This window comes from Manis javanica, chromosome 14, assembly GCF_040802235.1.
Source record: "Manis javanica isolate MJ-LG chromosome 14, MJ_LKY, whole genome shotgun sequence".
Classification (NCBI taxonomy): Eukaryota; Metazoa; Chordata; class Mammalia; order Pholidota; family Manidae; genus Manis; species Manis javanica.
Genome location: NC_133169.1, coordinates 57905865 through 57928865, shown reverse-complemented (window position 1 = coordinate 57928865; position 23001 = coordinate 57905865). Strand labels below are relative to the sequence as shown.

Genomic DNA, 23001 nt, shown 5'->3' with positions numbered 1-23001 from the left:
TACTAGAGCAGAAACAAATGAAATAGGGACTAAAAAATTACAAAGGATCAATGAATGTAAAAGCTGGTTCTTTTAAAAAAAATGTGCTATAGCTACACTCATTGAAAAAAAAGTAGAGGATTCAAGTAAAATGAGAAATGGAGAAGTTATAACTAACATCACATAAATACAAGCAATTATAAGAGAATGCTATGAAAAATTATATGCCAAAAAAGTGGACAACTTAGAAGAAATGGATAAATTCTTCCCAATGTAAATCTCCCAACACTAAACCAGGAAGATATGGAAAATCTTAACAGATTGTCTACTAGTATGAAATTGAAGCAGTAATCAAAAATACTCCCAACAAATAAAAGTTCATATCCAGGTATCTTCACAGGTAAATTCTACCAAACATTTAAGGATGAGTTAATACTTATCATTATCAAACTATTCCATAAAAGTGAATAGGAAGGAAAGTAAAATTCATTCTATGAGGGCAGTATCACATTGCTACCAAAAACAAAGACACTACCAAAAAAAAAATCAATATCCCTGATGAACAAAAATGCAAAGATCCTCCTCATATTAGCAAATCAAGTTCCAAATATATTAAAAAGATCATTCCCCACGACCACATGGAATTTATTCCAGGATGCAAGGATCATTCAACATATGCAAATGAATGACTGTGATAAAACACATTAACAAAATGAAAGAAAACCATATGGTCATCTCAATAGATGATGAAGAAGCATTTGATAAAATCAGCATCCGTTCAGGATTAAAAACTCTCAACAAAGTTAGATGGAACAGACCTCAATGTAATAAATGCCATATATGAGAAACCCACAAATAATACCATACTCAAGGGTAAGATGCTGGAAGCTTTTCCTGTAGGATCAAGAACAAGACAAAGATGTCTACTGTCACCACTTTTATTCAACACAGGCCTAGGAATCCTAGCCACAGCAATCAGACAAAAGGAAAGACATAAAAGACATCCAAATTGGTAAGGAAGAAGTAAAACTTGATACTATTTAGATGGCATTTTGTACTACATATAGAAGGCCCTAAAGACTCTAATAAAAAAACTACTAGAAATAATAAATTAATTCAGTAAGGTTAAAAAGTATTTTTACTTCTTAAGTATTCCTCAGAATGGAACAATATGAGCCAACAAAAAGTATATAAAATATCAATATACAGAACTCATTACATTTTTATATAAAGAACTAACAGAAAAAATTAATTAATAAATCAGTCCCATTTACAGTTGCATCAAGAAGAATGAGATACTAAGGAATACATTGAGCCCAGGTGGTTAAAAAATATAGACTCTGGAAAGTATAAGATACTGATGAAATAAACTGAAGAAGACACAAATACATGTAAAGTTATTTCATGTTCATGGGTAGGAAAAGTTAATATTGTTAAAATGGCCATCCTGCCCAAAGAAATCTACAGATTCAATGTAATCCCCATCAAAATACCAATGGCATTTTTCACTAAAATTTTTTCTGGAATCCTAAAATTTTTATGGAGCTCCCCCAAAAAACCCATGCAGTCCAAGCAATCTTAAGAATAAAAAAATGAAGCTGTGGGTGTCACACTTTCTGATTTCAAAGGACACTGCAAAGCTACCATACTGGTACCAGCACAAGAACAGTTTCATAAAGCAATGGAACAGGATAGGAGTCCCCAGATTAGTCCACATCTATGCAATCAGTTGATATATGAAAAAGTGTCCATCCATAGATGAAGGGATTCATCTATGAATGAATATAAATAAAGATTATATTTCTATTATATATAGAAGAATGAAATCTTGCTATTTGTGGCAACATGGATGGACTTGGATGGGATTATGCAAAGTGAAATAAATCAGAGAAAGATGAGTGCTATATGATTTCACTTATCTAAAAAACAAAACAGATGAACAAATAAACAAAAGTGAAATAGACTAAAAACACAGAGACCAGACTAGTGGTCACCATAGGGGTGGGGAGTGTGGAGGTTGGGTGAAATAGGTGAAGTGAAAAAATTACTGAGAATGTTTCATATCTTGATCTGTGCTACGGTTACATGAGTGCAAACACATGTCAAAATCGTGAAGCGGTATAATTGTATTTATGTATTTTATTGTATGTATTTAAATTTTTTTAAAGTGGGTAAAAATAATCTAATGGAAGTTTCCTTACACATTGAAAATTATTTCTCCTCTTTAAACATTAAAATAAACATTCAGAAGGGATGATTGAATCCTTATGATTAAGATCTTTAATTTTAATGAAGTCATAGTCTAAACAGAATAATTAAAAATTACACGTTGGTCCCAGTACCAGCTCTGATGGGCCATGTACATATTTTCATGACCTTCTTCAAGTCCTTTTACCTTACAATTTTTCATCATCTATAAAACTAGTTAAATAATAAATACCTGCCAGAGATTTTGCCAAAGGAAGTCATTTTTTTTAGAATAAAATAAATGATAGGCAGTGGTGGTAAAAGTGATTTTAAATATTACCTTGGTAGCAGCATTAATAATTCATACAACTTTAAATGTATATTTTGATTTCAGCTTAATTTGTCATGTCTTATACTGAAAACTAAAGGGCATTTGAAGGGAAAATTTTGCTTTTTCTCAATTAGTATATATCAAAATTTATCAGAGTTGTTCTCATTCATTTTTCTGAACTCTGAATACTGTTTAAATGATGGCTATATATTGTTCCATTCTGAGAAATACTTTGGCAACTTCATTATTTTTTCTTATACATTTTCAGAAACCACCCTAGTCATACTAATGCTCTTGTGTTTATTTTCTAATTTATCTCTTATATTTCCTTATCTATCCCTTTTTCCTTTATACTTTGTATTGCTTATTGGCCTGTTGGCTAAGGTCAAGTGTATTGTACATACAGGGAGTAAGTACTTACTTCTATTTTCCATTTGTTTGTAAAATTTTTGAATGAATCACTTATATTGGCTGAAATATATACATCATTTTCAAGAGCACTTCTTATTTTTGTGGATATATCTTATAAATCTCTGAAGACATTACTGTTTACCTTTAAAATATTTTTGGCTATATTTTTCTCTCCTTCCCAATTTTTGATATGTGTATATTTTAATTTCCTCTTCTATCCTGGTGTCTTCCTCAAAAATCTGGTAATCTATAGCTTTTTAATTTTATATGGGTTATAGGATAATTAACTGGTTCATGTTTGCTCAAAATTTTCCTGATAATATACCAAAAGTCCTGTGTTCCAAGAATCCCTTCATTTTGTGCAAACTAGGATGATTGGCATCCCACTAATGTGGGCTCTTGTGCTCAAAATAAGAGCATGAGAAAGAACCTTAAAACATATTAAAATTTCTCTCTCATATTTTGGGATTCCTGAAAGAATAATGGAGGTGATGCAGTATACTTGGATTACAGCAGATGTAGAGGACATTCTTCCCTATACACAAATGAGCTGGAAGGTTTTTAATGATTATCATAGAAGAATTTGATAATAAGGACCATTAATTTGTACCTGAAGTTATTAAGCAATTATCACTTATTTCTGAGCCCATGCCACTTGCTGATTATTGATTTTCAAGAAAGTGTATTCAGAAATTTAGGACAAGTGACACCAAGAAGAAGCTGTAGCTTATCAATAGGAGAAAAAGTCACAGTCATGCACATATGCCTTAAAGGATAAGCAAGGAATGTGATCCTGAACATAAAACCCAAATCACCTTCTGTTGAATCACTTAGTTCATTCATATCATGAACCATTCCACATTCACTTAAACTGATATTTAAGTTATGCTCAGTCTTGGCAACAAGATTTACCTATAGTTAAAATATTTGATTTTTTTTTCATATCTGAGTTTATGAAAGGAAAGCATTCATTATATCCTAATGCTTCCCACCTCATGTGACTTTCTGTAGCAAAATGGGATTTCTCTCTCAAAATAGAAAACATTATTTATCTCAGGAAGTTAGTATTTCATGAAAAATCCATACTGGGACTGAAAATTTGAAAACTGTGTAAACAGCTCTCATTTCTTTAATCGTCATGCATGAGCTGGTGGATTTGGGCTCCCTGTTTGAGCATAAAGCCTTGGAGTCCATGTCAGCCTGGATCCTGCACCTTTGGGATGTAGGGATGGATTGGATTATTCTGTCTGGGTTAGAAATGGGAAAACTGGCTTCCCTGACAACTCATCGTGCCCTGCAGTAGTGATTACACAATGCATGTGAGACCCCAGGAACCACTACGTCCTTGATTGTCTGATGGCTGCACTTCGCCTTGTGTAGCCCTATCAGGGTGATTTACAATCATTATCCGCTAGATGGCAGACGTACGCCGAGATCCCACAGGTGTTACAGAAGTTGGATATGAAAAATCCCATTGATAACCCAGGACATCAAAACCTAGATGAGTAGCCATTTACCTCCAATTCAGACATTCTGTCTATAAATCATCTCAGAAAACAAACAAAACAAACACCATACTGCTCTCTGTGCCTGTCCTTCAGACACTCTGCCAAACCTTGTATCGAAAGCAGTCAGTCCAGATTTCTGCCTTAATCAGATCCTGAACTCACTCTACTTGTCTTCTAATTGGCCAGAACTGCAGCATCCTCTCTTTTCAGATATACAGCTACACTGGCAAACGAGTCATTTAAATGGAACTAACGTGTGTATAATCATTTGAGGTGCCTACCTGTTCATATCATTTCTGTTTAGAGTATAACGTCCACATGAACATGTGACTTCATAACCAGTCTCCTCTTTGTGGACACCTTCTGCTGCATGTTGGAGACTGCAGCCTGTAGCCACATCACACTACTCAAAAATGCCCTTTCCCCCAGCAGGGCCCCTTCCCTGCCTTGTCCAGTATGTGAACTCCTGCTTTCTTTTTAATTATCCTCTTAAGGGCATCCTGTTGTGTAAATTATCTATGGTCAACTCAGGACAGATCCATTTTTGCCATGTGGTTCTATTTTAGTTCACCTGCACTTTTATTTTAGCATTCATCATCCATTATCATCACGTTTCAAGTTTCTGCATTTCATTAATGTGGCAGCCTTGATGGTCTGACTGTGTCATATTATCCATAATTCAGGTGAGAAGTTCATACATTGCATCAATAACTTCACTGTTTTTCAGCTTCTTTCTAGGACTCATTACATGTGGTCACAAAAGTTCTTTCCAGATGTAGTTCTTTGAAATACATTTTTTACAAAAATCTGTGTACAGCAGTTTGGTAGTCATTAGAATCCATACATCATTTTTTTTTCTTGAAGACCTCTAGTAAATGGGATCCACATCGATTTATCAGTGATTTATCCCAGTGCTCAACAGAGAGCAGTTATTTAGTAATTGTAATCAAAGTGCTCTCAAAGCATTTTAATGCTCCTCAATAAAATCAAAAGTTAAAGACAGTAGAGCACCCTCTTCCTACCCTCTGGGTGGTGCCACACACATGCACTGACACTTCGTGTGTATTTTATGTTGAAAAGTACAAACTCATCTCTCAATTTTATAGTTGACATTTAGGTATATCTTGGAGATCTATCTGGAACCATGATCTAGGGTTCTAATCTTGGAGGCTAAAAATTATAATATTTATCTAATTTTGTTTGTGTCTGTTTGGCATACTCCTGGCCTTTGGAACAGTGGAAAGAGAGTTGCTAAGGATGCCTTAGGACAGCCTGGTGGGAGAGGCAATAAAAACTCCCCAGATGTTTTCACAGACTTTATCTCTGCCAGTTATTTGCAGAAAAGACAAATGTTATTTATTTGAACATTTAATTTTATTGAAAAACTACTTTGTTGAAGTTTTCTATATTTCTATATTTTGCATACTAATCTCCAATAAAGACAAAATTATGAAGTGCCCACACATACTAAATTAAACTGACAAACATGTCTAATAAGTTTAAAAAAAAAGGGGGGAATTTAATTAGACATGTAATTTTATTTTAACTTATTGAATTAGTGCATATTATATTATTTTATAATTTATTTGCAGAAAATTTTAATCTTTAAATTTGTAATCTTTCACTCAATTTGATGATATATTTAAAAAATTTTTGTAAACATGAAGGTGGTCAAAAGGTGCAAATTCTTGGTTATAAAGTAAAAGAATTATACATATTTAAATTTTTACTTTTTCCATTCTGATGAAAATAAATAATATGAATCTTTACCAGAATTATATGCCAGAGTAATATAATTGAATATATGAATTATATGCCAGAAAATACAATAATATGAATTATTACCACAGGAAAAGTATTTTTCATTGAAGCTAATGAAATTTTGAAAATGTGTATTACCACAGTTTTTAGTCTAGATGACACCTATTTGTTCTTAGTGTTTACTAAGAGTCAATGTGCATTGAATTTGCAAAGCAAGGAACTTGGACAAAATACTCTTTTGTGAAGATTATACTCTTGATTTTCTACATAAATAACGTGAAGCCTTGAAGACACAGAGCACAGTGTTTATTTTATTTAGAGGACAGGAAAATATGTCTGTGATGAAAGAGCTGTCAAAAACCTTTATTTGACCTATGGAGGGAAGTGAGAAAATAATTTCAACAGAGAGGTAAGACATTTTACTTAAAATGAACCCCAGGGGTCACAGGCACAGGTATGGGAGAACTGGGATAAGCCCCAATTCCTGGGTGGATTTGGAGGCCTAAACTGGAGAGGCCTGTGGTCCGGATCCCAGAGCAGGGCCATCCTGGGGGCATTGCTGGCCGGTGCGCAGGCACCTGCGGGAGGGCAGATGGGTCAGATGGCTGCATGTGTCCTCAGATGCCAGCACAACCTGGAGCGCAGCACAGGGCCATGGCACAGGCCTGGGATGCCAGCAGGAGAGCCAGGGGTGAGGCTAGAAGGCATCTGGTCCAGTGAAGGGCAAGGTGGAGGCTCAGCCAGCATGCAGGTGGAGATGCCAAGATCCGGCTCCCCGCAGTGCATGGCCTGTGCTTGGAGAGCCAACGGTGAGAACAAGACAGGGATGTACTCAAGTCAGACTCGTGCTCAGGGTTAAGTAAATGCTCTTAAGGAAGCTGGCGAGAGCCCGGGGAGGGGCTCAGGCCAGAAAACAGTTCTCCAACTGCAGTTATGATCAGGAGACCCTGCACTAAGGCTGCTATTTTGTCTTCACTGAGTCCTAGGAAAAAAAAAAGAAGCAGAAGAGTCTTGATTCAGCAGAGTATCAACTTTACACTGGCCAATTATATATCTAGTCGTGCTTCAGTTTCTTGAAGGGGTGATTTTTTTCATTTAATTTTTCCTTCTGTGAATATGAATAGGGTCTCATAAGGTTAGAATAGAGAGGTAAACCAGTATTTCAGTATATGAGAGTGATGAAATACAGGAAGTAAAATATAAATGAAATTGGAATGAACAATATGTAAATTGAAACATGGGTAATTTTAACACATCCACTAAGCCTATGATTACCTGTGTTATTTTTAGGTAGCAAACAAAAATATAAAAATATTATAATTCTTCACAGTTGGATAATTTGTTATTTTTATATAATTTTTAAATTCCAGTTTACATTTGCATAGGAAATTCTGGACAAATATTCTTAAAGTGTTTAATTATAAATATAATTCATATTACTTAAGAAGTTGTATATATTTTAGAAAGAACTTGATTTAATCTACTTTACAATTTTTCTAAGCCTATACATAGGGTGCTGCACATGTAATTTTACAAGGAGGAAAAAAAAAGTGGTCATTAACATCCTCACATATTTTCCTTTAAGTATATCAGAAAACTTGGCATTGTGTTGAATCATTCCTATCACAAGTTCTCAAATTACTAGGAGAGATTCTGGTACTCGTGTGCTGTATTAGCTAATGTGATCAGTGCGAACTATCACAATAAGGAACTGCAGGGTCTGAAGGCAGCACAGTTGCTCGTCTCTGATGCTGCCTCTGACATGAGTCGGGTCACCCTCTTTTCTTCGTAGCCGTGTACTTCTGTGCCATGTCTCCTGTGCTGCGCAAGTCAGAGATGGAAGGTCGGGGACGATGTGTTTTACTCACACTCATTGTCTTGTCTTCTGCATGGAGGTAGTCATGTCACTACATCTTAAATTCCATGGAAGCTGGGAAATACAGAACATCATATGGATATTTGTTAAGCACTGTCTTTGGAAAATGTGCTGCATATAACATAAAATAGATGAACTATGTGAGCAGAGTTACTTTTAGGGAAAAATGATCTTGTATCTAGTTAAAAGAGGGTGCAGTGGTGATTACGTCAGGGGTTTCTTTTATCCAATTTTCTTCCTTTGTACAGGTTTGTCTCCAAGTGAGATTTCAATGTCTATAAATGTGAGTGAAAAGATGAATATGCATGCATAAACAGGGTCATGAGATAAAGAAAAGTCACAATCACTTTAAGAGGAACCTTTCTTTAAATCCTCATCCTACTCTCAGGATAATACAGTTTTGTTACAAACTACGCCTGGGGAAACACCCTGAGATTAAACAAATCATCCAGTTGAAGTGTATTAGAGAGTGCTAAATGAATTGATCCTGGAACATTTAACCACTAAGCTAGCCTACATAAGTCATAGATAGATAGCTTTACTGATTGCCAACTTGTGCTAATTCATGCCAGTAGAAAGCAGTCAGAAAGTTTTATACAATTGGCCTATTACCCTTGAAACTTGCTACTTGATGGCTTGTATATTCCATTAGAAGCCCCAGCAGAGGCAATAGTCAGGGACAGCATGGACTTAAGAATATTGAATCATTACAGTCCCAGCCCCTGTTTGGCCTTATATGGTGAAGGCTGTGTCATATTCAGTGTCCCAGATAAAATAATGCAGGTTAGAGTCATGGCAATCAAGTCATTTTATTTGAGTTGTTATTTTCCTGTTCTGAAAATCCTAGCAACTAGTTAATACATATTTCATATATTGCAGCCCCAGCATGTAGCTCTGAGAATTAATGCAGTGTTCCATATCTATGTTTTATTTGCCTTAAATATTGTGACTTTTCAGGATCCCTTCATCTCCCTTTAGATCCTTAAATAGTATTAAACTAGACAGAAACCTGGCAAATATTGAACATAAAATTTTCAGTTATTCAGCTAAATGGTGGTCAGTTTTCAATTCATACTATGAATTTAGCAAGGAAGACAGAAAAAAAATGTCCATGATACCACAACTGAAAGACTTACTCCGGACTCTGATTCACTTAGGGAGACATGAAGCCCCAGGGATTCTACTATTCTTGGCAGATCCTAAAAAGCTGGTTTCTAAGCCAGAAGCTATTAAAAAAGCTGAGAAGCACCTGCTTTCTAATGGAGCACCTCAAGAGTGTACATTTTTACTGGCATAATATTCCTGTACATAATGTAAAGGTGAGGTTTAAGACAGCAGGGCAAGTCTTTATCTTGTTTGCTGTCCCTCCATATGAGAGTCCAGAATGCATGCTTCTGATCAATGTATGGTGACTTAATATGGTTTGCAGACTTCTCAACTGTTGCTATAGTTTTGGAATTTATTATTTTGAATTATATTCAACATATTATGCAATAAGAAGGCATGGCTATTTTGTACCTTGGCTCCAAACTTAGGTCTATCTATTTGAGAATAAATTTAGCTTATGTTAGTAAACCAAATACAACATTATATCTCATAGCCTAATATATTCCTGTTTTTCCAACAGTTAAAAATGTTGCATATAGTGAAACATTTATTCCCATAATAACACAGTATGTACTGAGTCTTTATATCCATATTTTAGAATATAATGAGCACTTCCATATAATTTTTTCCAGGGCTCCCATCACATCCTTATTTTGAAGACTGTCTATCAAGGGATTGAGCGTGGGTGGCAGAACGGTGCAGAAGACAGATACTTTATCTTGGCCTGGCGTATGGGAAGAGATTGGCCTCATATACATCAAAACAATGCCACTGTAGCATAAACTGCCCACTGTCAGATGAGATGAACAGGTGGGGAACGCTTTCGTGCAGCCCTCAGCAGAAGCCATCTGGAGGATAGTGACCAGGATGAGTGTGTGGGAGGCCTGGAGGACAGAATGGGATCAGAAGCAGAATGCTGGAGCCGACTGGAACCCCAGTGTCACAGGCCAAGGTGTCTTCACAGGAGAGATGCAGGACCCCAGGAAGTTTGCAGCAGAGGTGGTGGGTTTCTCTGGGTCCACAGAAGGGGAATCTCATGGTGTAGACAGTATATGTCAAAGCATTGAAAGCACCATTGGCCCACGAGCCAACAGCCATCTGTCTGCAGAGGGGCCAGTTCACGAGGAGAGGATAATGCAGAGGCTTGCACATGGCAATATATCGGTTATAGGACATGAAGCCCAAGAGGATACACTCAGCCCCAACCAGAGCCAATCCCAGGAAGATCTGGGTGCCACAGCCAGAAGGAGAGATGACTGTGTTATGCAGAAGGTAGTCAGTCATCATCTTGGGCACAACGGCAAGCGTGAAGAGGCTGTCGATGAGAGAGAGCTGCCAAAGGAAGAAATGCGCAGGGATATGAAGATGGGCATCTACCAGGATCAGCAGAATTAGGAGGCTGTTTCCGGTCAGCGTAACAAGGAAAGTCATGGTGATAAGTGCAAAGAGACAGAAATGAGTTGGGGTGTCCTGCAGCAGACCCAGAAGAATGAAGTCAGTTACAGTGTGATTCTCCACATATGTCATGCTTGGAATATTCACAGGGGTAAAAGTAGAAGCATATAATATGGAAACTACTTCACAGTTAACAGTGGATGATGTAGAGCTTAACCCATCAGAAACATTGTTCATATTACCTAAAGAATTTCAGGAAAAATGGTGACTTGATTAAATGATATTTGTCTTATTTTATCTAGTGATATATGGCATGAAATAGATATGTTTTCCTTTTTAATATATTTTGGATACACGTTCTTTCAAAACAAAGGAAGTGAATAAAAAATAATTGCTTATTGGTAGTTTACCATCACTTTCGGTGATGGTTCTCTAGTGGAATAAAACTAATCAGATTGATTTTGTTCCACAGTTAACAGTGGATGATGTAGAGCTTAACCCATCAGAAACATTGTTCATATTACCTAAAGAATTTCAGGAAAAATGGTGACTTGATCAAATGATATTTGTCTTATTTTATCTAGTGATATATGGCATGAAATAGATATGTTTTCCTTTTTAATATATTTTGGATACACGTTCTTTCAAAACAAAGGAAGTAAATAAAAAATAATTGCTTATTGGTAGTTTACCATCACTTTCGGTGATGGTTCTCTAGTGGAATAAAACTAATCAGATTGATTTTGTTCCACCTTCTGCCATTGGCTTCAGATCTCTGATCCCTAGAACAAAGAAGAACTCTGTAAGCAAGTTTGTTAAAAATGAAAAGCATTGCACATGGAGGCTTCAAACACCATAGGCATAGGTGTATATGTGTTCTGTATTGACAAGTAGAACATAATTTTCCTAATTTATTTGATGTTTTTAAGATATTTTTCTCACTTCATATGTCTAGAGTTTTCTCTATATAATGAGCATTTCACACATAGTTCCCCATGAATCATTGTCATTCCTTCTTCAGACCGTACAATCAGCTTTCGAGAACAAATGGGGATATGGATATTAATCTTGGTCATGAGGAAATTATGCACTGGATCCCAGGGGTAATATGCACATTAGAAACCCTCTGCCTGATGCAGTTTCATGTAGCAGTGTGAGCCTTCATTCAGCGCTGGAAAAGCTTTGTTTACATATGCAGCTGCTGATCGCGCTCTAAGTTCCAAATTCTTCAGCCTCACAAGAACATTCCTTGTAAGGATTTCAATTCTTCTCTTGAAAAATATGGTAAAACAGTCCTATAAAACATTATATTTTTTATTATTAGCCAAACCACCATTTAGTTAAATTAGTCAGATTATTGTCTCTCACTTAATTTTTACATTGCTTTGTGGTTTCATGCAGTAATCATGTCTTCAATTATCTGTTTATCGTGAGGCTCATAAAAAGAGGACCTGGTGGTTTATAAATTGGGAAGGATGACAGCTGTGAATGAATACTGAATTGGAAATATACTTTCATGTCAAGGTTTCAACAAAAATGTGTTCCATAGTTTAAATCTATTTTAATTTAAACATTTAAATTAATTCAGTGTATGTTCAACACAGAAAAAAACAAATAAACATTGTTAACAGTAGAATACATCAATAGATATCCATCATCATGGTAAGCATTATAAACAGAAAACAGAAAAATAAAAAGAATAGAGTTTACTAACATTATGCAAAACAGCTGAGTATCTGGACACTAAAATAAAATAGTGAGATTTTCAGTTCACATCCAATAGCTTTTTCCTTAGTGAGGAAAATTAGTGCAAACTCTAATTGGGATTAAAATAAATACAAGCTCATATAATGGTAACTTTTTGTATTTTCATTTAAATAATTTGTGTTGCAAATCTCATACCGTAGGACATATTCCTGAATCTTCTCATAAATATATCTTTGTTCACACTTTTTGCTGTCTGGATCCCCCACTCTTTCCTAATTTATTATTTTCAGAAAACCAAACATTCATGTAAGAAGAATGTAAAGGAGATGCTTTATGAAGTGCAGATGGGGATTTCAAAAGGAGCAAAATGCAATATGCATTGATGGTAAGAGTCCATACAGTTTCAGACAACCAAAACAATTCAAAACATAAAAACAAAACCTATGGAAATCCCCCCAAAGCTGTAAGTACAAGTTCTCATCTTTGTGCCATGCTGGCCACCCCAGTCCATGCAGTCATCCTTCTTTACATTCCATAGCAATATGGTCCCTATTACGACTATGGCTCTTAACATGTGGGCTGCCTTCCTATACCTTATTCCTGGGGTAATGCCTCATTTACTATTAAATGTCTTTCTGTCTCTAAGATAAGTACAAACTCCTTAAAATTGGGTTTGTTTTTGCAATATTTCTATTCACTCACAGAAATCACATATGATTGAATGTGTTGGCAATTGCATTCTGGTGCAGAAAGAAAGGGATTTGGAGTCAAAATTCAGTACCGAGGTTTTGTTTCTTCCATTACTTAGCTATATGTAGTGAAATGAAATACTTAAGTCACTCTAAGCTTCAGTTCCATCATTTGAAAAATTGAGATTATAATCCGTCTATCTCAAGCATTTCTTTCATACATGAAATGTATACTTTTTATATTGTTAAATGCAAATTGATCAATGTTTTTAAAAATCAAAATTTTCTTTTGGTAGTCAGGTAAATTGATCAGTTCCAGGATCTAACTTGGGAAAATAAATTTCTTTGAAAGCAGTTGGACCCTAGATCCCCCCATTTTGCAATTCTATAGTTGAACTTCTTCCTCTGGGCAACCGTATGATGCTATTTAGGAGATTTTCAAGAGTGGATGATTAGTTTTTACAAGAGATTAGCCAACTAATAGGTTTGAATTATCTTTCCTTTCTAATACTTCTTACTTCTTCAGATCAAAGCCTGTTCATTATATATGATTTACTCAAATGAGAAGTCATTGCAGAGATTGACAACATTTTAAATGTCTCATCTCTCTCTCATCCTCCTTTTATGCCCCTGGGAAAATGTGGGAATAGAGTGCATGCTTTGTATTGTTCAGGAATATTCACAGTATAAGCATAAAGTGTTAGCCACAGTAAATGTAAGGGAAAATTTATTTTACCACCATTGATTTTGGGTTAGACAGGTTTGTATTTGTGTTCTGCCAGGTACAGGCTTGTGGTTTGGGGCAAGCTTGTGATTTAGAGCCTGCTTTACTCATCCATCAAGTTGGATTCTAATCCCCACCTGAAAGTTTAAAAAAAAGGAATTAACTATCACGTTGCTTTAGAACAATGGTTAGAATAAAGCTAGCATTAATAAATATTAATATTCTTCCTACCAGTCATCTTCCAAACTTCTGGGCAGTTTTTTCAATATTACTTCATTTTGTCCTTACATTTCTCCCTCCATCCTTCTCTCCCCTCTCTAGCTTTCTCTTCTCTCCATTCTTCCACCCGAACTTCTACCCTCCCTTACTCCACTATGTACTATTTTATGTACCTTGCCCTTCTCATATGGCATATGAGAAAATTCACTGAGATAAAAAGAACACTTGACAATGTTACTACTTATTCGTTTATCTACTGGATATCCAGATCTGTCATCTGTTATTTCAAAATGATAAATTATGGTACATGGTGAAGTATTTTGGTATTCATGTAAGAAGAATGTAAAGGAGATGCTTTCTGAAGTGCAGATGGGGATTTCAAAAGGAGCAAAATGCAATATGCATTGATGGTAAGAGTCCATACAGTTTACTTTCACAAAGGTGTTTAAAATAGAATAATGCATATTTGATTGCACAATCATTTGGCATTGCCTTTCACAAAATGATCATTTCATGGGAATTTCTAGGTAACAGTTAACCACATTCATGATACAATCTTCCACAACCAAGATGTTAACATGGTATCATTATTTGCAGGAAATTGCCCACTTGTAACAAGAATGCATAAAGCTGAAAAATTAAACATATACATATAAAGAAGGCTGACTTTATCCCTTCACTGATACTGCGGTAAAGCAGTTAAAATGATTAGTTTGTTTGTCTTTTGTACATACAGCCAAGTTAGGAAGATGTGTTGTCCATGCAACAAAATTATGTTATTTGCAAGATCTTGGAAGCAGCGGTTTCTCTCACACGTCAGTGATATATGTTTGAAATAGAAGCATTGAGATGTCCCATAGTCACAAATTTGAAATTCCATGTGCAGAAATACACACATTTATAGCTACTTGCCTGCCTAGTGATTAATGTTCTGTTCACAAAGACCAGGTAACTAAACAAATGCAATTTTAGCTCCTGGCACTGGGCTGCAAGTGAAATGTTTATGCTAAATAACTAGGCATTTAAATAAGGAATATCTTCTATGTGCATTTGCTTGTATATGGCACCAGGAAATAAGCACTGAACAAAGTAAGTTAAACCTGAGAATGGGTAAGCATGGGGACTTTATTCTCCTTTGATCACTGCATCATTTGAGAATTGTCTTCCATGGGGTTTTCATCATCCTTGATTAGAGATGATGAGAAATGTTACTAGTTCTCTCAACACTCTCATGTTCCCAAGGGAATGAAATACAACGTCAGGAGTCTAATATGATTTGGGTAAAGCATGGGGGAATGGAATGTATTTACAATTATTAACACAATAATTTGAACAAATTTAGAGATAGAATGAGCCATTTTGTGAGAAATAAGTGGGGGCTAAACAGTCTTAAAGTTTGACTAGTGTTCAATTTTATTATGCAATTAGCTTGATGAAAGCTGAAGAGAAAATATAAAAAATCACAGTTGGATCGTTTAAAAGACACTGATAAAAAGTCAGTAAAGACAATTTGAAATACCCTGCCATGTATGATACACACAAAATAATAGGGTCTTCAATTAAAATGTAGTAAACAGTTACTGGAGGAATAATTTTTAGATATATGCTTGTTTCTTTATATTATCATCAATAAGGTCCAGCTTAACAATGAATAAAAATCTTAGATACCACCATGCTAAAGTGAAGAAATAGTTGATATACGCTATGACAGAGATATATTTAAAACTGAGTAAACTATAAAGAGGTAATAGATATCTGAAGAAGTCTTTCAAAAGCAATATTATTCATGGGCACATCTGTGATATTTTTGTTCTAGGGTCATGCCTTGTGAAGTAAATCAATATTTTATCTAGGTGCTTTCAAGTATTAATTATATTGAATACATATGTATTGTAAATGGTTGGAAATCATTATCAGAAAGAACAGTAGCCCCTTTAATCTCCACACCTCTTTCACCCACCCATCCCAGCCCCTCCACCATTGTGACCACCAATTACTTGTCAGTACCTGAGTCTAGTGCTGTTTTTGTTCATTTGGCTTGATTTGTTTTGTTTAGGTTTTACCTCTAAGTTAAATCATACAGTATTTGGCATTCTCTGACTGGCTAATTTCTCTAAGCATAATACCCTCTATGTCCATGCATTTATTTGCAAATGGCCTGGGATGAGAATAAAAGCCTATAATCAATAATTTTGATTTTGTAATCTCTTTCTATGTTGAGAGATAGTAAATACACTACTTGAGAGAAGCATTTAATACTATAAATTACTGTCAAATAACTATGTTGTGTACTTGAGACCAATAAAACATTGTACACCAACTGTATTTCCATAAAAAAGTAGAAGTAGCATATAATCTCAATATTAGTGAATCAGTTAAATTTTCTTTCCATGATAAATAGGTAAAAATTTAAATCAAACTTGTGTTATGATTACAGAATGTTTGGTGGTGCAGGTATAGCATATGGTTTTATTCAGTGGATAGACAAAAGCCGTCATAAATTTCCTTAATTTTTTTCTCTACTTCTATTACTTTCAGTGTAAATATAGATAGTATGGCTGGAAAAACATGAGCAGCATTTCCAGGTTTCACATCTACAATTCACAGTTTCAGCAGAATGCAGCTCGGGTAGCTATCAGAGTAGTAGGACAACTTCTTTATCAGAATCCTCCCAGATAACATCTGAGCAGACAGGACAAAGCCTTGTCGTGTGCATGTTCCTGAGACAATCATGGAGAATGGGATTGCTGTTCACCCAGTGGTAGGTTCAAACCCCTGCAACTGGCCTTGAGCTCTGTATTAATTGGCTTACATACCACCATGGCAAATTAAATACTTTAAAACTATTTAAATATACTATCAAATAAGCTTATATCACTTTGTTTTAATGAAGATTACTTTTAAGATATGGCTCCCAATTCCTCCCTCACATACAATTTAAGTCTGAGGGTTCCATGTTGATTCTCACTCATGATGACCTACAATTAAAAGTTTTTTCTAAGAAAGTCATCATTGTAGATTGATTTATATCTTATTACAGCACTTCAAATATTTCACTCCATTCCTTTCTTGCTTGCATGGCTTCTGACAATAAAGCTGCTATAATTTTTTCCTTGTATTTCTAATAGTAAATATTTTTTTTGGTGGGGGCTGACATCATTCAAAATTTTCTCTTTCTTCTTCTCTGCCATTTGAATACAACATGCCTAAATGAATTTTTGTTTTTTGGGGTTTATCCACATTTATGTATCTGAGCTTCCTACATCTCTGCTTTAGTGGCTGAAATTAATTTCGGAAGATTTTGGCTATTTTCTTCAAGTGTTTCTTCAACTCCATTCTCTCTTTCTCTCCCTTCTCTTTTTAATATTACAGTGAAGTGTATGCTATCATTAAGTGTATGCTATTCTTTTTGAAATTATTCCCACAGTATTTGGTTGATCTCTTGTTTGATTTTTTAAATGTTTTCTATGTCTTGAAAGTTTCTAATTGACATATTTTCAAGCTCATTTATTCTTTCCCCATCCATGTTGAATTTCCAGTGTGGCTATAAGGCTTACCCCATTACAACAATTTTAACTCGAAACATACTTTCAAATATTTATTTCATGTTGTTCCTCTTAGAGTTTTCATCTCTTTTCTTGCATTACATATCTTTCTTACCTGTTGTATAGTTTGTCCAATGGAGCCCATAATATATCAGTCATATTTGTTTTACATTTCTTATGTGAGAATTAAAAAATATGTACCACATTTTAGTCTTGTTATAATGCTGGCTCTGTCTCTTCAGATCATGTATTTTCTCTCAAAATGTCTTGTTATTTACTGCTGAAAGTTAGACATGATGTCTTGGATAATAGTATGAGCTGTGGTTAAGACATTTTCTCTGAAAACTTTGTTGCAATCCAGTTAAGAGTTGAGCTCTATTGAAAGAAAGCTGTATCAGGGATGTCAGATTCCTCTAGTCCCCACGTTTGTCTATCCTGTTGTCACTGGGCTCATCTAAGAATTCCTCCTTAGATTAAATCCATATATTACAATTTTTTTTCAGCTTTAATCCACTGCTATTGCACTGGAGCCCTGTAGATGTGGTGGTAGGGTGTTTATATGGAGATGCACACTCTACCTTATGATTAAAGTCCAGTATACCATTGGGCCCGTATCTCTGAAATGCAACCTTTATAATTATTTTGTCTCATCTCTCTCCTCTTAGGTGGGAGAAGAGGACTACAGGAGGCAGACTTAGAGGAAAGCCTTTTCCTCATTTGGAGTAAGGATTTAGTAAATACTTGTCTTCCAGATATATCTGCTTTTGAAATGGAGAATGTTCTGAGTTTATTCAAAAATGGTTATCATACCTGTAGTAGAGCCCAGAGGTGTTCTTTAATGGTATTTTCCATGCAAACCTGATTTGGATCCTAGTCCCTACAAAATGAAATGTGATGCCCTCCATCCTAAGATGTAGTCCCCAGGAGTTTTTCATATTCAAGCTGGTTCAACATTACCTCAGCCCCACCAATTTGACAAAATTACTATTCAACTATCACTGTCAGTAATTGGCTCTAGGAGCTTGTCCTCCAGGTATGCAGATCATTTCCAAGATCCTCTAGTGTGTCTATCTCTCCAAAAACAGGGGTTGAGTTTTCCATGACCTCAGTTTTCTGACAGCATACAGAAAGTCCATGACTTTGACTTTGATCATACTTCTTCTACTATACATGGAAGTGATTATTTCCCAGATCATTACATGAGAAGCTTGCAAATACCAGTTTTATTTTTTTGTTTTGATTCAAGATAGTTCCTTTTCCAGATAGATATTAATATTTATGTGTTTTAAAAATGATAATTCACTCAAATATGTGATGATAGATGACTCTACAAGCAATTTTCCCTGTGATAGATACAACAGATATATGTGAGATAGTAGTACTTACTTCTTTAGAATCATGAAGGGCAGTGAAGTAATTGATGTGGTTTACCTAAGGGATCAGAGCTGCAGACTGGTAATATTCCCTCTGAGGACTATTTGTGGAAAAGTAAATTGACCTTGGATTATTGAAATAATACTTCCAAGGTATTTAACCTTCTTTGTTTAGGTTGTCTCTGTATTTCCAATATCAGAAGAAAGAAAGAATGAATTAGCAAAACTTTACAAACAGCATCAATTGTGGTCATAGAAGCAAGCAGAAGAATTCACCTCAGGAATATGTTTACTATGATTTTTGAGGTATGTAATATGTGATGTTCCAACTCTTTATATGTAATAAAACATCTCAAAAACTACCTATTTCAGGTCATCTATACATCTGTACAATATTATTAACATGTTATATATGAAATCTGAATAAGAAGGTTAGTCTGATGGGAGCTGACATATATTTAAATCATTATATAAAAGAAGACAGTTTATCATACCTGATTATCTGGTTTCATTTTATTCACAAACAGGTGCAATTTCCCAGTTGCAGGATACAGTACATCAGTTTTGTGTAAGAAAAATATTTTTATTATTTGATTAGTATAGGAATGTATCTCCAAAGTTGGAAATCTTTACAGAAAAACTTTTGAAAACTGAAAGGAATGAGGATTGTTAATTATGTATAAGAAAGTGGTTTCACAGATAAATGAATGGTCACTTAAATATGTTATTTCTGTTTTTCCCAGGATACATACTAAACGTATTTGTTGGTTGATTTTTTAATCTTAATGTCCCTTAAATAAAATGGCCTTTTCAGGATTATTTGAGGGAAGTTACCTAAAAGTTCATGTATTCCCATTGATTGGTAATAATTTGACTGTCATGTACATAATAAATATGTTAAAATATAAAATTTTTCTAATATATAAATGCTAATATAAACATACACTTCACTTGTTATACTCTTTATAAAATTGATGAATTAAATACTCTTCAAAATGCTGATGGACAGTGACTGTCATGGGGTATGTGGTGGGGACTTGATGATGGGGGGAGTCTAGTAACCATAATGTTGCTCATGTAATTGTAGATTAATGATACCAAAATAAAAATAATAAAATATATATGTAAAAATAAATTTTTATGCAAATAAGTTGATTCATTTTGGACTGAGTTACATTTAAATATTTAAGAAATATTTTGGGAAATGTCCAGGATATAATTTTGATAGCCATTTTAAAATAAAAAACATGTTAAATTACTTATAAAATAATTCAATAAATCAATTTAAAATACCAATGAATCTAATCAAAATAATTTTGAGCTATCTCTGGACACTGAGATATAAATGACTGTTATGTCTTGTTAGAGATAATGGATAATTTGAATGATTCTTCAGAATTTTTATAGCTCTGCAGATTGTACCAATCTACTTTTAATACACAATGAATGTTTTTAGGCTTGCCTTATAATTAAAGGGTTGATAAATCCAGGTGAATTTTAAATGAGAGAGTGAAGTAGACACCTTCTTTTGGCATATTTTATATTAAAAATTATTTAAGTTATCTAAGACTTAATATGCCATTTCATGTGTAATGATATTAAAATCTAAACAATTAAGCATGGGGATTGTCTGGTGTTCATCCATGGATCTCCTCATACATTCAACCCTGCCTTCAACAGATGCCCTCTGCCTTCCATTTCACCCTCTGGGAAACCCTGCGTCGGGATACAGGTAAGTACAGCAAATGCTTCTCCTGTCATGTATGTCTTAGGGTGTAAATTCAAAGAAATGGTCCACTAAAGATGCTTTGAATTCTATTGACTAAACTACACACGTGATGGCTGATTTAACTATTTCCTTTATGACTTCCATGACCTATATTTTAACATTATTAAATAATATAATTTTCACAAAATAAGTCTCCTGATTATATAAAATGTATTAACTTTCATTATTATGCATCACCTCTGAAAGAAAAGATAGTTTGAAAATTAAGAAAAATACCAGTATTTTATATCCATGACATAAATGATGTCCAAAACCAATCTTATAAAAGGGTGCTTTCTACTATCCCGTATCAGAATCCTGATATCCTTATCACACGTTACTTTAAGATGACACTGGAACAAGGCCTAAAAGGAAAGGAAAAAAAATCCTGTGGCTTTTCCAGCAATAACATTGCTGCCCAGCCACAATCAGTTTGACAGTAATTCAGATTTTAGCTCAAACATTAAAAATACCCTCCTACTGTGTAATCTGATCTCTACCCTGAACCTCTTTATGCCTGCTTGCCACACAATAAGAGCCCCCTCATTTGGAGATTCAGTTAGTAGCCACATGAAAGAAGAGGTATGTAAGCAACTAGACTTCACATTCCTTCCCACCACTCAGTTTACTTATTTGATTGGATCAATTAAAGCATAAATTAAGATAGCAAGCTTCAAAGGTTATCATTTAATCATTTCTCATATTTTGAAATTAGCTCCTTAGAGGGGAAAATTATTTTCCTTTACTAAACTTTGCTTTTTATTTCACATTCAGGATTTCATGTCAGAATTCTAGAAGTAACTGGACTCTGTGTTAGAGATCTAATGGTGACATAGATACATTTATTGTGACTGAATTTTTTGCCAGCTTTTTCCATACTTGCCCATAGAATTTATTCATAAACATGGGTAATTACTGATACAGAAATTAACTGAGAGATTTGATTAATTAATGTATGTTTCTTGGTTTAGAGATTATTTACAAAGTAGAATTTTAATGTAACTGCTTGAGAATTTCAATTTCTAGAAAACTTGAAGAAACACGATTTTAAACTCTACTTTATGGCAAGTGTCATCTTTTGGATGGTTTTGAGATGTCTGGTGAAAGGCAAATTCATTTATTTACTAAAAATAAAAGTTAAAGTCCAGAGAAAAAAATTGACGATATACTGGAAAGGTATGCAGGATTTCATCTGAGAGTAATCTTAGACTGTAAACAGAAGGCTTTTAATATTACCTCCAAAGTTTCAAACTAGGAGCGAGAGATGGCCTGGCAGAACAACCAGACCTCAGGGCGTGACTTCCTCCTCTCGGATCTGTGTCAAGGCCCCTCCGCCCCCCGGACCTTCTTTGCCCTCTCCCTGCTGGAGCTCCTGGCGGCCCTGCTGGGCAGCACCACAATGATCACTCTCATTAGGGCTCACCCTCAGCTCCACAGTCCCACGTACTTCCTGCTCGGCCAGCTCTCCCTCATGGACCTCCTGTACATGTCTACGTTTGTCCCCAAAATGGCCCTGGACTTTCTCTCTGGGGACCGTCGCATCTCCTTCTTTGGGTGTAGCATTCAGATGTTCCTCTTCACAACCCTGATGGGGTCAGAGTGCCTGCTGCTGGCCGTCATGACTTACGACCGCTATGTGGCCATCTGCCACCCACTGCACTACCCCATCCGCATGCGCCCCAAGGTCTGCACACTCCTGGTGCTCACGTCCTGGCTGGGCGCACTGCTCAGTGCCTCCAACCACGTGGTCTACACTCTGACTCTCCCTTACTATGCCTCTAGGCAAATCCATCATTTCTTTTGTGAGATCCCAGCCCTATTAAAGTTGGTCTGTACTGACACTTCCCAATATGAAAAGGGTATTTTTGTCAGAGATTTGATTTTTTTCCTTTCTCCATTCTCAGCCATTCTGGCCTCCTATGGACGCATACTGTTCACTGTCCTGGGCATGGGATCAAGCCTGGGGCTCCGGAAGGCTTTGGCTACTTGCTTTTCCCACATGATCGTGGTGTCTCTGTTCTACGGGGCTAGTATCATCAGGTACTTTCTGCCCAAGTCCTACCACTGCCCTGAGCGGCATGAAGTGCTCTCAGCCTTCTACACCTTCCTCGGGAGAGCCGGGACATATCACACTTAGGATGGTGTAGCCCTAGTGTGGCAGGTGGGAAGAGAAGCCAGCCAGCCCTAGGAGGATGTGTGTGTGTCTGTGTGTGTGCGTGCCTGTGTGCGTGTGATGCCATCTGAGACAGGACAGTGGATGAATGCATTAGGCTTCAGCGGGCACATTTGTCTCCAAGAGAACTACAGCCTGACTGGCTTCTTTGAAAGATTATAGCCCCGATGGAAGAAACACATTGGTTAGCACTGACCTTTCATTTCCTAGTCCCTTAGAGGGGAATGACTCTATACATAGCATAGAAC

The 23001-nt window shown here is 35.7% G+C and overlaps 1 protein-coding gene across 1 annotated transcript; it reads left to right on the top strand.

Moving 5' to 3' along the window:
- Positions 1–21844: 21844 nt before the first annotated feature.
- Positions 21845–22717, top strand: LOC140846032 (olfactory receptor 2T27-like). Its single transcript, XM_073221454.1, has one exon. It carries the CDS (start codon positions 21845–21847, stop codon positions 22715–22717), a length of 873 nt encoding a protein of 290 aa, XP_073077555.1.
- Positions 22718–23001: the final 284 nt, after the last annotated feature.